The 15,192-nt window shown below is 45.0% G+C and overlaps 1 protein-coding gene across 2 annotated transcripts in view; it reads right to left on the reverse strand.

Annotated features, from left to right (window-relative positions):
- Window positions 1-8,721: 8,721 nt before the first annotated feature.
- Window positions 8,722-15,192, reverse strand: part of LOC610160 (O-acyltransferase like protein) — a 76,391-nt gene continuing 69,920 nt past the window's right edge. The window contains exons 13-15 of one of the 2 annotated variants that reach the window (XM_038525884.1): window positions 14,449-14,635; window positions 9,841-9,983; window positions 8,722-9,560 (exon numbers count right to left, since the gene is read on the reverse strand). In XM_038525884.1, the coding sequence (XP_038381812.1) occupies window positions 9,435-9,560; window positions 9,841-9,983; window positions 14,449-14,635 (456 nt within the window). In that variant the 3' untranslated portion in view covers window positions 8,722-9,434. Of the gene's footprint in view, window positions 9,627-9,840; window positions 9,984-14,448; window positions 14,636-15,192 lie in introns of both variants that reach the window. The other variant, XM_038525885.1, reaches the window with a different exon arrangement.

Consider the following 15,192-nt stretch of genomic DNA (forward strand, 5'->3'; position numbering starts at 1 on the left):
CATTTGATGCCACGGGAAGAATTAGCGGCTCTCCTTGTACAGGTCCATTCCATTCCCAGCGTGTATCTGGAAATCACAGGCCACCAACCTCTGGAAGGGTCTCCATGGCTTCTGGCCCAGATCTGTGAAGCCCCTGAGCATGTCTGCAGAATGTGGAGGGAGCAAGGGAGCCCTCCAGGGAGACGTAGGGAGCCTGAGCTGCGGAGAAGCAGCACATTAGAAAGAGGAACTTCCTCTCCTCATCCTGAAAGCCCCAGAATGTTGTAGCTGAGAGTGTGGGCTCTGGACTCCAATCTTTCGGGCTTATATCTTGGTGGCCCCACCTGGCTGTGGCCTTGGGCAAATGACTTATTCTGTGCCTCAGTGTCTTTGTAAGTGAGGATGAGAACAGTCCTCCCCTCAGAGCGCTGAGGTTTCTACAAAGTGCCCAGAACAGTCTGTGGCATGTTATAGCCCTTGAGAAACACAGTTGTTATTGTCTTTCAAATCCTAGCTTGAGGCTAGTTTCCCAGAAATGCCTTCCGTGGCCTCCCAGTTAGTCAGGCTTTCATAGGTCTCACCTAAGTTGTAATTAGGGAATTGTGGTGGTGTTTATTATTACCCTCACCTGGGATACCATAAGATCAAAGAGTGGACGTTGCTTCTGTGTTTGTCAACACTGTATTCCCACTGTTTAGCACAGTGCCTGACACATGACAGGAGCAAATAAACATTTGTTGAACATATAATTCCCAAAGGAATGGGTGAGTGAATGAGTGAGTGCCCACTTGCATCTGAGCATGAATGGAGGCTGCCTCAGGGAGCCAGTGCCCCAGATCCCTTGCTAAACTCACTATAGAAGACATCTTTTGGCCAAAGGATACCTGATAGCCTGATGGATTGACTATGACTCCATGGGGAGCCTTGTAGAGTGTCCCCTTGGGCACGAGAAAGCTAACTTTGAGCCAAAGATTGTGCATGCCTTGGAGAAGTTGCTATTTGCACATGAGTGTCATTAATTCAGACTCTGTGGCATAGAACAAATCCCATCACTCATTGAGTCTGATGGTTCAGAAACACAGTTGGCTACTTACTAGAATCATTTAGGAATTTTCGAGAGTATAGATTTCTGAGTCCGACCCCCCACCCCCACCCCGGCAAATCCCCCAGAGTTTGTCCTGGGGGCCTGCATTTGTTCAAAGCTCCTCAGGTGTTTCTGCAGCCTGCACAGACCAGCATTTGAGAACTTCTCATCTTGCCAAATGTCATCATTGTACAGAGAAAGAAACAGAGACACACTGACACCATGCCAAGATTGATAGCATGATTTTTTTTAATGAACTACAAAGAAAACATAATTTAGTTGGGACCAGAAAATATGGGGTGCCTTTTGAAACAGAGCATGATGCAAATAGTGCTCGTTGGGGTTCATCAGCATGGCAATAAGGCCCTGAGGAGAAAGCCTGGGCAGCACCCTTTCTCCCTCCTATTGTGATCTGAGCAAGGATATCAGGTTGTCTGGCAGACTCGGTCAAGTTTCCTCCAGTAGACTTGGTACACTTGGCTGGGGTGTATTTGCCAAGTTCAACACAGAATGACCCAGTGTTACCTGGCTAAGTGTTGGTGGCCCCGGACACCATGCCAAGTCCCTCCATGTAGGGACTCTGCACCTGAGAGTTCCTGGTTTTGAGAACATAGCAATCAAAGCAATCATTCCAAACTCAGAGTTTTGCAACCTGCGCACTATTGACTTTTATCAGATAATTCTTTAACGAGGGAAGAAGTAGCTATCCCATGCATTGTAGTATGTTTGGTTTTTCTGGAGTTTGTTTTGTTGTGGGTTTTTTTGTTTGTTTTGTTGTGGGTTTTTTTGTTTGTTTTTTATTTAAATTCAATTTGTCAACATATAGTACATCATTAGTTTCAGATGTAGTTTTCAATAATTCATCAGTTGTGTATAACACTCGGTGCTCATCACATCACATGCCCTCCTTAATGCTGGTCAACTAGTTACCCTATCTCCCCCCACCTCCATGTCTGTTTGGTTTTTTTAAGTAGGCTCCACACCCATTGTAAAGCCCATTGTGGGGCTTGAACTCACAACCCTGAGATAGAGACCCGAGCTGACATCAAGAATTGGACACTTAACTGACTGAGCCAACCAGCTGCATCTGCATTATAGTATATTGAACAACATCCATGGCTTCTGCCCACTAAATAACAACAAGAACGTCTGCAGACATTGCCATATCTCCCCTGGAAAGACAAAATCATCCCCTCTGCCCCACTAAGCACTATTTATTTATTTAACCTTACGAATGTATTACATTATATACCTAACCTTACAATGAATCAAAGGACTTGTAGCATGAGATCAGGAATTTTTACTGGAGCCTTTTTCCCCATGGAGAAAATATTTTTAAAAATATTTCTGTGAAAAAAAAATATTTCTGTGGATTTCATGAACAAAACCCAAAAATGTACAAGCCAAAAGGAAAAGAAGAGGCAGCCCAGGTAGCTCAGCAGTTTAGCGCCTGCCTTTTAGTCCAGGGCATGATCCTGGAGATCCGGGATCGAGTCCCAAGTCAGGCTCCCTGCATGGAGCCTGCTTCTCCCTCTGCCTGTGTCTGTCCCCCCACCCCTCATGAATAAATAAGTAAAATCTTTAAAAAACAAAACAAAAAACAAAAGGAAAAGGGGTAATTTTGCCTGCATTAAGAGGTAAAGTTCTTCTCATTTACAATGTTGCCACAGATTGGGAGAAAGTATTTGCAGCACAATTAATCCACAAAAGATTAGTCTCTGGGATGAATAAAGGACATCTTAGAATCAATAATAAGAAAAACACTCAGTAGAAGAACAGGCAAAGGATATGGCAGGCAGTCTCTGAAAGAGAAGCTCCAAAGGGCCATTACACACATGGAAACACTCAACCCCGCTAGTAAACAGGGAAATGCAAATTGAAGTAATCAGACGCCACCCCACATTCCTCAGGGATTTAATAGTAAATTAACAGGTGGATAGAACCGAGCCTTGGGGAGGGTCTTGACTAATGGCATCCACTCCCCTCCTCCACTAGTGGCAGCTTAAATTGGCAAAATCACTTTGGAAAGCTGTGTAGTGTGATCAGGAAAGGTTGAATGTACATATACCTTTTCACCCTGCAATTACTCTCCTGACACTACACCCTGGACAACTAACATATCTCCATTAAGAAACACATGTGAGGAGTTTGTTACAACTCTGTATGCAAAAATAAAGAACTGGAAACAGCAAATGCCTACCTACTATCTGGTGAATGGATAAATATGTAAATATGTAAGGCACACGTGCACTCCGTAAAACCCTATGAACATGAGAAATGAATTGCCAGCTAGACGGACCATGTTTAATGGGGAAAAATCATATTTCAAAAGGATATTACAGTATAGATCCAATTATATCGTGCTTAAAAACAACATACTGTATAACATTTATAGACATATGTGTGTTATTAGTAAAAATATAAAAACATGGATGAAACTTGGATAAGAAGGGAGGAAGGAAATGGGATGCAGGAGGTCTACAGTTGCGTTTTATTTTTTAAATAAAAAGAAACACATTTAAAAGAAAAATGGCAAAATGTTAAGCCTGTGTTTATTAGGGATGATGGATGTGTGGGCTGTCAACTGTTTCACTTCTTTAGACTTGTTGGAATGTTTGAAATATTTATTTTTTAAAATTAAACTTCAAAAGATAAATATATCTGGAAAAGGCAGAACTACAGGGATGGGAAATAGATATTGTGAAGGGCTGGGGGTGAGTATAGATGTTGACTCTAAAGGAGCCCCAGAAATTTTGAGAGGTGATGGAATTCTATATCCTGCCTATGGTGGTGACAATATATGGATTTGTCAAAACTCAGAAAAGTGTACACTTTTTAAAAAGTGGATTTTATTGTATATAAATCATACTTTAATTTTAAAAAAGAAAAAGAGGGACACCTGGGTGGCTCAGCCATTGAGCACCTGCCTTCAGCCCAGGGCATGATCCTGGGGTCCCGGGATCAAGTCACGCATCAGGCTTCCTGCATGGAGCCTGCTTCTCCCTCTGTTTGTGTCTCTGCCTCTCTCTCTGCGTGTCTCTCATGAATAGGTAAATAAAATCTTTAAAAAAAATTTTTAAAAATATTTATTTATTCATGAGAGACAGAGAGAGAGAGAGAGGCAGAAACACAGGCAGAGGGAGAAGCAGGCTCCATGCAGGGAGCCCGACGTGGGACTCGATCCCGGGTCTCCAGGATCATGCCCTGAGCCGAAGGCAGGCACCAAACCGCTGAGCCACCCAGGGATCCCCTTAAAAATTTTTTAAAAAGAAAAAATTAATCTAATAAATGTAGGAACAAAAAGGTGAAGAATTCGACATTTTGTGAGCTGATCTAATAAAAACAAAATACTACATAAAATTCCATTGTTACTTGAAAGCCTATATTAATACATTCCTAATCATAATCAATAAATTCTTAAAATTTAATTGACATTTTTAGTAATAAAAACATACAGACCTATCTTGACTGTACTGCACAGTATGCTAAAATACCCAGCACTTTGTCCTTTCCTTAATCCAAAGCAAAATGCAGCCCCAGGCCATTCTTCCCTGCTCTGGCCGGCCTAGGAGATGAAAGTTCCTTCAAAACAGGATTTCTGATATTCACATGAATAGTCTTAAAGTCCTTATAAAGACGTGGTTATTAGAAATATTTGGTTTTGGGGGCACCTGGGTGGCTTGGTGGTTGAGTGTGTTCAGCTCAGGTCATGAACCTGGAGTCCTGGGATCGAGTCCCGCATCAGACTCCCTGCATGGAGCCTGCTTCTCCCTCTGCCTATGTCTCTGCCTCTCTCTCTCTCTCTCTCTCTCTCTCTCTGTGTTTCATGAATAAATAAATAAAACTTAAAATAAAAAAAAAGAAATATTTGGTCATTGACTGAATGACTAAATAAAAGAAAGAAGGATCACGTCTTTGTCTCCACATCTTTACTGGAGGCAGTATCTTCTCTCATCTCTTCTCATCTCTTCAAGGACAGTGATGGTTCTGGTAGCTTTTCTTTTTTCCTATGTAACCTCTTCCCTCCAAATTCTTTTGCTTTGTGTGTGTTCATTTTAGACTCAGTCTTCCAGATGTTAAAGACTTTTCGTAGGTTCGTGGGAACCTTGTTTGTTCCGCTCATGGTTAAGAGTGAGGAGCTAACAAGCTGACAGAGGGCCACCTGGGTGGTTCATTCAGCTAAGCGTGCAGCTCTGGATTTTGCTCAGGCCACGATCTCAGGGTGGAGTGATGGGAACCCGCCTGGGGCTCTGCATCAGCACAGAGTCTGCTTGGGATTCTCTGCCTCTCCTTCTCCCTCTACCCCTCCCTCCTCTCTCTTGCTCATTCTCTCCCTCTCTCTCTCTCTGGAGTAAATAAAATCTTAAAAATAAATAAATCAGGGCAGCCCCTGTGGCTCAGTGGTTTAGTGCCTGCCTTTGGCCCAGGGTGTGACCCTGGAGTCCCAGAATCAAGTCCCACATCGGGCTCCCTGCAGGGAACCTGCTTCTCCCTCTCCCTATGTCTCTGCCTCTCTCTCTCTCTCTTTCTCTGTGTCTCTCATAAATTAAATTAAATAAAAACAAAAAAAAAAACAAAAAAAAAACACTGACTGCATCCAAGACCTGGTGGAGAGGTGCCTGCCTGTATGCATGAGAAGCCTCCTGTGCAAGAATTCACTCCCCAAAAAAGAAGTAGTTGATTCCACACTGTGCCAGCTGCCATTTATCAAACACCTACTGGGTGCCGGCCATGGTGGTCAGGGCTAGTGGTGAACAGGATGCAAATGTAAAGAGGAAGCAATTGTCACTCTGAGCGCCCATAAACTCGCAGTGCACCCAAGGGAGAATGACCTCTATTAGAATAAGGCAAATCTGCAAGAGCAGTTTCTATAAAAATGTGCTGAGCAGCTGAGCACTTAGCAGCACTGCATCAAAGCCTGAATGAGAAAGCACAGGTGGCATAAGGGGGGACAGAGGGGACTTAACAGCTTGTGGTATTTGTGGAGATCATTTGTGCTCTGAATGGACACAGTGGCCTGAGCACCAAACTAGCCCAGCCCACCAGCTGCCCAGAGAAGTCAGAGGAGGAGGTGGCATGCTTTGGAGAGTGGAGTGGGGATAGCAGGTGTAGGGGGCACTGACCCCACTGGCAGGTCTCAGCAATCCAAGGGCAGGACTTGGGGAGGGGACAGCTCTGAGGAGACCCAGCCCCATTAAAAAAGGAACTAGGAGGGATCCCTGGGTGGCGCAGCGGTTTGGCGCCTGCCTTTGGCTCAGGGCGCGATCCTGGAGACCCGGGATCGAATCCCACGTCGGGCTCCCGGTGCATGGAGCCTGCGTCTCCCTCTGCCTGTGTCTCTGCCTCTCTCTCTCTCTCTCTCTGTGACTATCATGAATAAATAAAAATTTAAAAAAAAAAAAAAAAAGGAACTAGGAGGGTCCAGGTGTTTATAAGACAAGCAAGATATCTCTAGATGCTCCCAAGACCAGCCGGAAGGAACTTAAGGAGGACTGGAGTTCCTTTAGATCTGCTGGGAACGACTATACTGTCAGTGTGACCTGTTCTATCCATGGGTTGGTACCTGGGGACGAACATGGATTTCAAAATTTAGGAAGAATTAGAGGAGGCACCTATCAATTGAGTCTTACTCTATGCTGATGTTGCTGCCTCTATAAATTTGCTCTAGTTTATTATTTGCTTGAGTTTATTATATACAAAATTAGAAAAAAAACAGTATAATAAGGTCCCACGTACCCATCACCCAACTTCAAAAATTATCACGACATGCCCAGTCTTGTTTCGTCTATCCCACTTCCTCCCGATATTATTTTGAGGTAAATACGAAATTTTTATCATTTTGTCCATAAATATTTCACTATGCATCTAAAACATAAGAGCTGTTAAACATGACCGCAATACCAATATCAGATTAAAAAATTAATAAGTCCTTAATATGATCAAATATACAGGCAGTGTTCAAATTTCCAGCTGTCTCATAAATGTCATGTGCTTTTTTACAGCTTGTTTTGGAATCCAAAGAAGGTCCCCCTATTCTATAAATCTTAAACTCCTAGGGATTTCCCCGATCGAAACAAAAGCCAGAGCAAAATTGGATTTCTCTGTCCCTACTTTATATTTTATGAAATTGCAGTAGTGGAGAGGGTATTTTTTTTTTCCTTATTAAGAAAACTTACAGAGGCGATGTTGCTAGCAGTTATGAAAGCTATTTCTACGGGCCCCAGGTTTCTAGCCTCATAACTAGAAGCACTTGGCAATTTGACTGCCCAGCAGTGTTGGTAGGCCAGTCATTTCCCACGGGGTCCGTCCAGATTGCAGTGTTCCTCCTGTAAATGCCACGGGCCCTCCTCTGAGGCCTAATGAAGTCGGAGGGGTCAGGTGCCACATCAGCCACCAGGGGGCTCCCAAGGAACTCCATGAACCTTGGGGTTCCCCAAAGAGCCCACGTGGTGTGTTCTATCTAATACAGATACTGAACCTGGCAGCAGGGACCTGCCTCCTCGCTTACCTCAGGTTCTTTCAGCAGAATAGATCAGGCCTCTGGGAGATATGGCTCCCCAAGGCGAGCTAGAAAAGGACAAGATTAGCTGTCAAGTGCTCTTTCAAAGGATTGGAAGTTAGCAGCCCCCCCTACCCCCAATGGTCCTCTTAGCAGATCCACTTGGAGAGAAGTAGTGCCTAAGAGATGGGGAGCATTCCGTGCTAATTAGCTCCTTGTAGCCTCATGATTGTTAATAAATCCTTTGATTCTTAAGTACACAAAGAGAGTGTTGTTGTAAGTGATGTTAAGCATATGTGAGTAGGGATTTTTTTTTTTTTTTTAGATTTTATTTATTTATTCCTGAGAGACACACAGAGAGAGAGAGGCAGAGACACAGGCAGAGGGAGAAGCAGGCTCCATGCAGGGAGCCCGATGCAGGACTCGATCCCAGGACTCCGGGGTCACGCCCTGGGCCGAAGGCAGCCGCTCAGCCGTGGAGCCACCCAAGCGTCCCATGAGTAGGGATGGTTAATGTGAAATCACACACCCAGGAAGGAATACAAGCCTGAAAGCCTGGACAGCCTGGCTTTATAAATCTCTCCGTTTCTAGGCCTCGCTGCTGGAAATCAAGGGGCGGGATGGAAGCCACTCACTAGGGTCTCATCCTTCTCCACTGGGAGTTTTGTTGACCAACTGTATTCCTTTGCCGGGGCTGCTATAACAAAGCAACACAAACTAGCTGATTTACAACCACAGATATGCACCATCTCACTGTTCTGGAAGGCTGGAAGTCCTAACTCAAGGTGTCGGCAGGCCTATGCTCCCTCAGAGGGCTCCAGGGGAGGGTCCTTCCTCGCCTCGTCTAGCTCTGTGTCTGCTGGCAATCCTTGGTGTTCCTTGGCTGGCAGGTGGCTTCCTTATTCCTGTACATTTTCACATCTTCCATCTGTGCAAATCTGTCTCTATGTTCAGATTTTCCCTTCTTATGAGGATACCAGTCATATTGGATTAGGGCCACCTCCCCCCATGAACTCACATTAACTTGATTACCTCTGGGGCACCTGGGTGGCTCAGTGGGTTAAGTGTCTACCTTCAGCTCAGGTCATGATCAGAGTCCTGGGATCAAGCCCTGCATTGGGCTTCTTGCTCAGTGTGGGGTCTGCTTCTCCTCCCTTTGCTCCTCCCCCTGCTCATGCTCTCTTTCTCAAATAAATAAATACAATCTTTAAAAATAATAATAACTTGATTACCTCTGTAAAACCCTGACCCCCAAAGAGGTCACATTCTAAGGTACTATAGGATTAGGACTTTATATCTTTTTCAGTGACACATTCAACCCCTCCCAGGGACCACGCCGTAAAACAGATAATGTTTGGAAGGCCTGTAACAACGCACCCGTGAATTGTACACGCCAATGGGTCATAGGATCCTAGGCTCCAGGATAAAGTTACAGGTCTACAAATAATAACACAAAGACAATTATGATGTGAAAAACTGCATGCTGTGATTTTTACCAAGAGAAGTGAACACTGTAACCTAAATTTCATTCAATTTGCTAAGTTTGATGTTTTCCTATGATCATTGGTATAGAAAATACATGTAGGATGAGACCCCAGAAATCCAGGTTGGTTTTTCTTTTTCCTGAAAAGGTTCATCAGAGGTGATTATTGTGCTACTACAATAGGCTGTCACAGAATTCTTTTATATAGTAAACACTCAACACTCTTATATATTGAGCACAGAGAAGTTGTGTATCTTAAACATTCACAAAATTGGATTCACACCCCTTGTCAGAGGAGCACACATTCATTACAGAAATGAAGCCATGCTGGCTTTTACTCATCACCGACAGAACAAACCCATCCATTCTTGCAGGTTTTACCAGAACCTTCATGGCCCCGCAGGCAACGGTCCCAGCAGGTACCGCTTCAGTTCCTGACATGGTTTCTCAATGCACAGCGTCAGGGCCAGCCCAGTGACGAAGGTCAGCAAACAGTGTCCAAAGAAAAGATAGAACTGGAGAGAAACAGGGGCAGAGTGGACACGATCTTGCTACCGGATTCCTGGCTATAGGATATCGATCTGCAAGACCAACAGCCCCAAACATTAAATATAAGATAAATAAAATCAAAGAAAGCTACTATCCCGAAGTCTTCCCTCAAATAAGGCAAAGGACAGTAGGCTCCTAGCCACACCAACGCAACAAGCTTCTCGCCAGGCCGGTGGGCGGCTTGGTGGCTCCAGCAGAGAAGGGACAGTAGAGGCACAGCAGAGCCAAGAGCGGGGACTCACTCACCATGTTGGTGTCGGTGTAGTGAATGGGCGTTTCCTGCAGCCCGTTGTAGAGCAGGATGAGGATGGGATGTACCAAGTAGCAGGCGTAACTGATGCTGGCCGGGAAGGTCCAGATACGGCAAGAAAGCAGCCGGTTCACCGGGCCTGGAGGGAACAGGCAGTGTGGTTCCTGGGGGCACGGGGTCCTCCCTGGCTCCCCGGGCCCGTCACTGCGGCCTCTGGGCCCCACTGCCTAAGTGTGTAAACTTCCCCTAGGAAGATCTTTATTCCAATTTTTAAGAGAATGTGCCAAAAAAGAAAAAAATAATAAATAAACAGAAAGCGCTTCCCTTTGCAGGAGTAGGGAAAAAATAAGAGAGGCTAACAGGAGTCTACAGTCGGTTTACTTAGCACATGGCAAGCCCGGAGCGCGAAACATGCCACAGGTAAAACCAGGTGCACAGGCCCGGTGCCAGCTGCAGTTCCGGCTCTGGGTGCAGCACAGGGGCTGCTCACTGGGCCTCAGGATGAGGTGGTGGCATGGCCAGGCTGCTGACTTGTCATCTGCTAGGGACCGGCTTGCACTGGGGCTTCTAGGTCCCTTTCAGGACAAAAATTCTGTAACTTGGTGTAACTTCTAGAACTGTGCTGTCCCACATGATAGCCACAGCCCACTTCAGGCTGTTTAATTAATGAAAAGAGGGGTGCCTGGGTGGCTCAGCGGTTGGGCATCTGCCTTTAGCTCAGAACGTGATCCCAGGGTCCTGGGATCGAGTCCCACATTGGGCTCCTCTCCCCGCAGGGAGCTTGTTTCTCCCTCTGTCTGTGTCTTTGCCTTTCTCTCTGTCTCTGTCTCTCACAAATAGGTAAATAAAATCTTTTTTAAAAATTAAAAAAGAAAAAATTCATTTAATAAATGTAAGAACAAAAAGTGCAGAATTCGATTTTTTATGAGCTGATCTAAAAAACACAAAATACTACATAAAAAATTCCATTGTTACTTGAAAGCCTATATTAATACATTCTTAATCATAATCAATAAATTTTTAAAATTTAATTGACATTTTTAGTAATAAAAACATACAGATCTACCCAAACTGCCCTGCACAATATGCTAAAATATCCAGCACTTTGTCCTTTCCTTAATCCAAAGCAAAATGCAGCCCCAGGCCATTCTTCCCTGCTCTGGCCGGCCTAGGAGATGAAAGTTCCTTCAAAACAGGATTTCTGATATTCACATGAATAGTCTTAAAGTCCTTATAAAGACATGGTTATTAGAAATATTTGGTTTTGGGGGCACCTGGGTGGTTTGGTTGTTGAGTGTGTTCAGCCCTGTCAGGTCATGATCCTGGAGTCCTGGGATTGAGTCCCGCATCAGACTCCCTGCATGGAGCCTGCTTCTCCCTCTGCCTGTGTCTCTGCCTCTCTCTCTGTGCGTGTCTCTCATGAATAAATAAATAAAATCTTTTAAAAATAAACTAAAAATTAATTAAAATAAAGCACGGTGAGAAATCCCTCTCTGCACAGGACTTTCTGCTGATCTCTGTAGTGGGTGGAATAGGGCCCTCCCAAAAGCTGTGTCCGCCTAGAACCCTGCTCTATTTGGAATGAGGGTCTCTGCAGATGGAATGAAGGTAAGGAACTCGAGATGAGATTATCCAGGGTTACAGTGGGCCTCAAATCCAAAAATGAGGGTCCTTATAAGAGACAGAAAAAGAGACACAGACACACGGAGGAGACACATGGGACGAAGGCCATGTGGAGACGGAGACAGAGATTGGAGAGATGCACGCACGGGCCAGGAAAGTCGGGTCTTGCTGGCAGTCACGGGGTGGGGGTGGGAGGGTGGGCAGGAGAGAGCTCGGAACAGATCCCCCCAGGGCTTCTAGAAGGACCTTGCCAACACTTTGATTTTGGGTTTCTTCAGAATGATGAGAGAATCAATTTCTGTTGTCTTAAGCCACAAAAGAAAGAAAGAAGAGAAAGAGAGAGGGAAAAAAAAAAGTAAAAAACTTCCGTCTCTCCTTTCCAAGAGTCCCAGCTCAGGTATCATGTTGTTTCAGTTGCTCAGGACAAAAATCTTTGGCGCCATCCCTGATTCTGTTCTTCCTCCCGTATCCCACAGAGTGCTGCCAATCTATCCTTAAAAATATCTATCGCAAATCAGACCATTTCTCCCCATCTCCTCCACTAACCCCCCACCCCATTGATTCCACCATGGGTTCCTCCTCCATGGGCCTGTACCGTAGCTTCCTCGCAGATCTGTTGGACTCTCTGTTTCGTCCTTGTCACCCTATAGACCCCATGCAAAATCCAGAGCAATCTTTTTTAACCATAGGTCAAATTATGTTACGTGACATTTAAAATAAGATTGTATTTTTAACTAATCTCCACACCCAACCTGGGACTCAAACTTCAAAACCCCAAGAACAAGAGTCACATGCTTTACTGACTGAGCCAGCCAGGTGCTCCATTTATATGGTTACTTTATAAATTTGTTTTGGCTTTATAAATTCATGTGTTATAAACATAAAAATTTGTGTCTAGGCTTATGCTTTCTCATGCTTAGGTAAAATTAGAATTAAAATTTAATTTAAGCCAATAATACTAAAGATCTAAAACACTTCTTGTTCCTTTGGAATGGGTCCATATGGTATTAAAGCTTGAGGATTGCTGTAGGAGAGTGGGCCCAGCACTGAAAGGTTTTAACTGGAGGAGTAACATGCCCGAAGATGCCTCTGGCAACTCAACAGAACACGACTTTGCACAGACCCAGACCCACATGGTCTACACTGGTCCCGATTGAGATGACGACAGAGGATTCGAGCCATGGGGATCCCTTCTCTCCCTGAGAGCCTCCATGAAACACTTCTTCTTCAAGTGTTCCTTTATAGATGTACTTTTCTGAAGGTCATCAGGTAGACACATATTTTCTAGAATTGTATCTTGTACATTCATTCACTTACTACCCAATCTTGATACCTGAAAATAGTGTTGGAGATGCAAACCTAGAACATCAGTCACACCTAGATAATTGTGATTGGCTAATGACAACACATTTAGAAAAGCTGTATCACTCAAGAACAACCAAAGGGCTGGTCTGTCGCCTGGATTAATAGAGGTCTCATCCATACTCAGCCTGATGATTGATAGCACTGACTAGCTCCACTGTAACAGTAATGCCGCAAATTCGATTAGTCTTCTAACTTGACCGAAGTCACTCCCTCTAGCAGGTTAGTTCTTCATTTAGCATGACTCTCCACATCAGACGGGAGTACTGTGGTGTTTGCCACCCCATCGTGGGCCAGGGGGAGTAGCTGTTTATATTCTGAGGCTCTAGGGACAGTTTAGAGTCATTGTCACCGTGTGGAAGCAGTGTTGGGGTGTGGTCATGTGATTCAACAGCTGCCCAGAAATGCAAATACCTCAGTCAGAGAGAATGCAGCTCATTTCTTCCTTAATGTCATTTCTCCATATAAAGAAAAGCTTATAAATTTGAAATATTAAAGAACAAATCGTTCATCACCAAATTCAAAAACAACTTTACCAATCAAATGTCTGAGAAGGGTACTGTTGCACAGAAATGAAGATCATGGGCTTTGGGCATCGCTTTGCGCTTGGTCTGGGATTCATTTTCTAGCTCAGTGACTACTGCACTGCGTGACCTTCACACGTTACCTCATCTCCAGGCACCATCTTTCTCACAGAGAAACAGCTCCTGATAGCTCTACCCATGGGGGCTGTGGCCAGTGTCACCCGGGATCCTCTGGGTGAAGTTCTCCATGGGGCCTGGCATAAGCCTGCGCTCAGTCAACAGGAATTGTGATCATTTTTATCATTTTTCTCTTTAAACCATGATTTCCAAACACCTTCGCTGAGGCTACCTGGGTGGCGTTCACAGGCCCAGGTGTAAACTCACCCTGATTATTTCCCTAGGGTCTCAAGGTGTCATGGCTGCACCTGGCTGTACAGCCATCACTTCGGAGCTTCTGGGCACTGTGGGGCCAGAACTTTTTCTAGATGATTCTTGCCAGGCTTTCTCCTGTCATTTTCTGACACCTCAAGTACCCAGTTCTTACCTCATGCCAAGTGGGAAAGAAAAGGAAAGAGTGTCAGGTGACTTGGATAGACATTTCTAATCTGGAGAAAATTCCTTCCTTTCCATTTCAGCTCTTTTCTTGACCTTTCCACACACTGAAAACCAGCTCAATAGAAATGGTTTTTCCCAGATCAAAGGGCCAAAGGGGATCTTGGGAACTACTCTGTCTACACCCTCAGATAAGGAAACCGAGGCCCAGGCTGAGTGTGACCAGAATTCTGTCCCTGGCACTGGTATTTTGTTTTTACCATAAGCCCCTGCCTGTTCTCCTCCAGCTTCTGAACTAGCTTCACTGGAGAGACTGCAGATTTTTCTTTCAGAACCTGCATTTGTACGTAAACCAGGGTAAAAAATCTTAAACAGAATATGTGGCCAGTTCCCACCCACCCCCAAGATAGAAGCAAATTGATGTCATTCACCAAACACTCCAGCAAACAAAAAAGCCCCTCTGTGTACACCGTGTTCTCACATTCTTTGCCCTTAAAGGGACACAGTGTGAGCCCATGAGCAGCACCCCGTGCTGCGCCGTACCTCCGTAGCCCTCCTGACACGCTAGCATGATCCAGCCCACGCCTGCCGCCCACAGGGTCCGGTGGAGAGCCTGGTACAGAGCCACAGCAGGTGAAGAGGTGGCAAAGGTGTCATCCACCACGTACGCCAGAGCGACCACTGTGAACAGGGTAGACAGGCAGCAAATCCACCCCAGCACAGCCTGCGCCTACAGGGAGAGGAGAGACCTGGGTCAAGCCCATTTTGGACATCTACTTTCTTTTACAGTAATTCACTTTTCTGTGTTACTATTGTCACTTTAGGTATCGATTTGTAAACCCCAATTGGCGCCCAAGTTTGACTAAAATAGAAGGTTCAGACTAGTGGTTATGAGAGGTTAGGGCGGGGTAGGAGGGGGGGGAGTGTGGCCAACAAGAGGTAGCACAAGGGAGCTCTTTGCTGTGACAGCAGAGCTCTGTGCCTCATTTTTGGTGGTGGTTATGCAAATCTCCACGTGCTGAAATTACACAAAACTATATACACGCACGAATGAGTGCACATAAAACTAGTGGACCTGAGGCCTGTGGATTGTGCCAGTGTCAATGTCTTGGCTGTGATCATTTGCCATAGTTCTGTAGCATGTTGCCAGCGAAAGAACCTGGGTCATGGGCACACAAGACCTTCTGTGCTGTTTTTGCAACTTGCCGTGAACCTCGAATACTTATGAAATGAAAGTTAAAAGGGAAGAAAGAAAGATAATGTTCTAACCCACTCCTGACCTCCCAT

This window comes from Canis lupus, chromosome 1 (genome assembly GCF_011100685.1).
Source record: "Canis lupus familiaris isolate Mischka breed German Shepherd chromosome 1, alternate assembly UU_Cfam_GSD_1.0, whole genome shotgun sequence".
In the NCBI taxonomy this organism is placed as follows: Eukaryota; Metazoa; Chordata; class Mammalia; order Carnivora; family Canidae; genus Canis; species Canis lupus.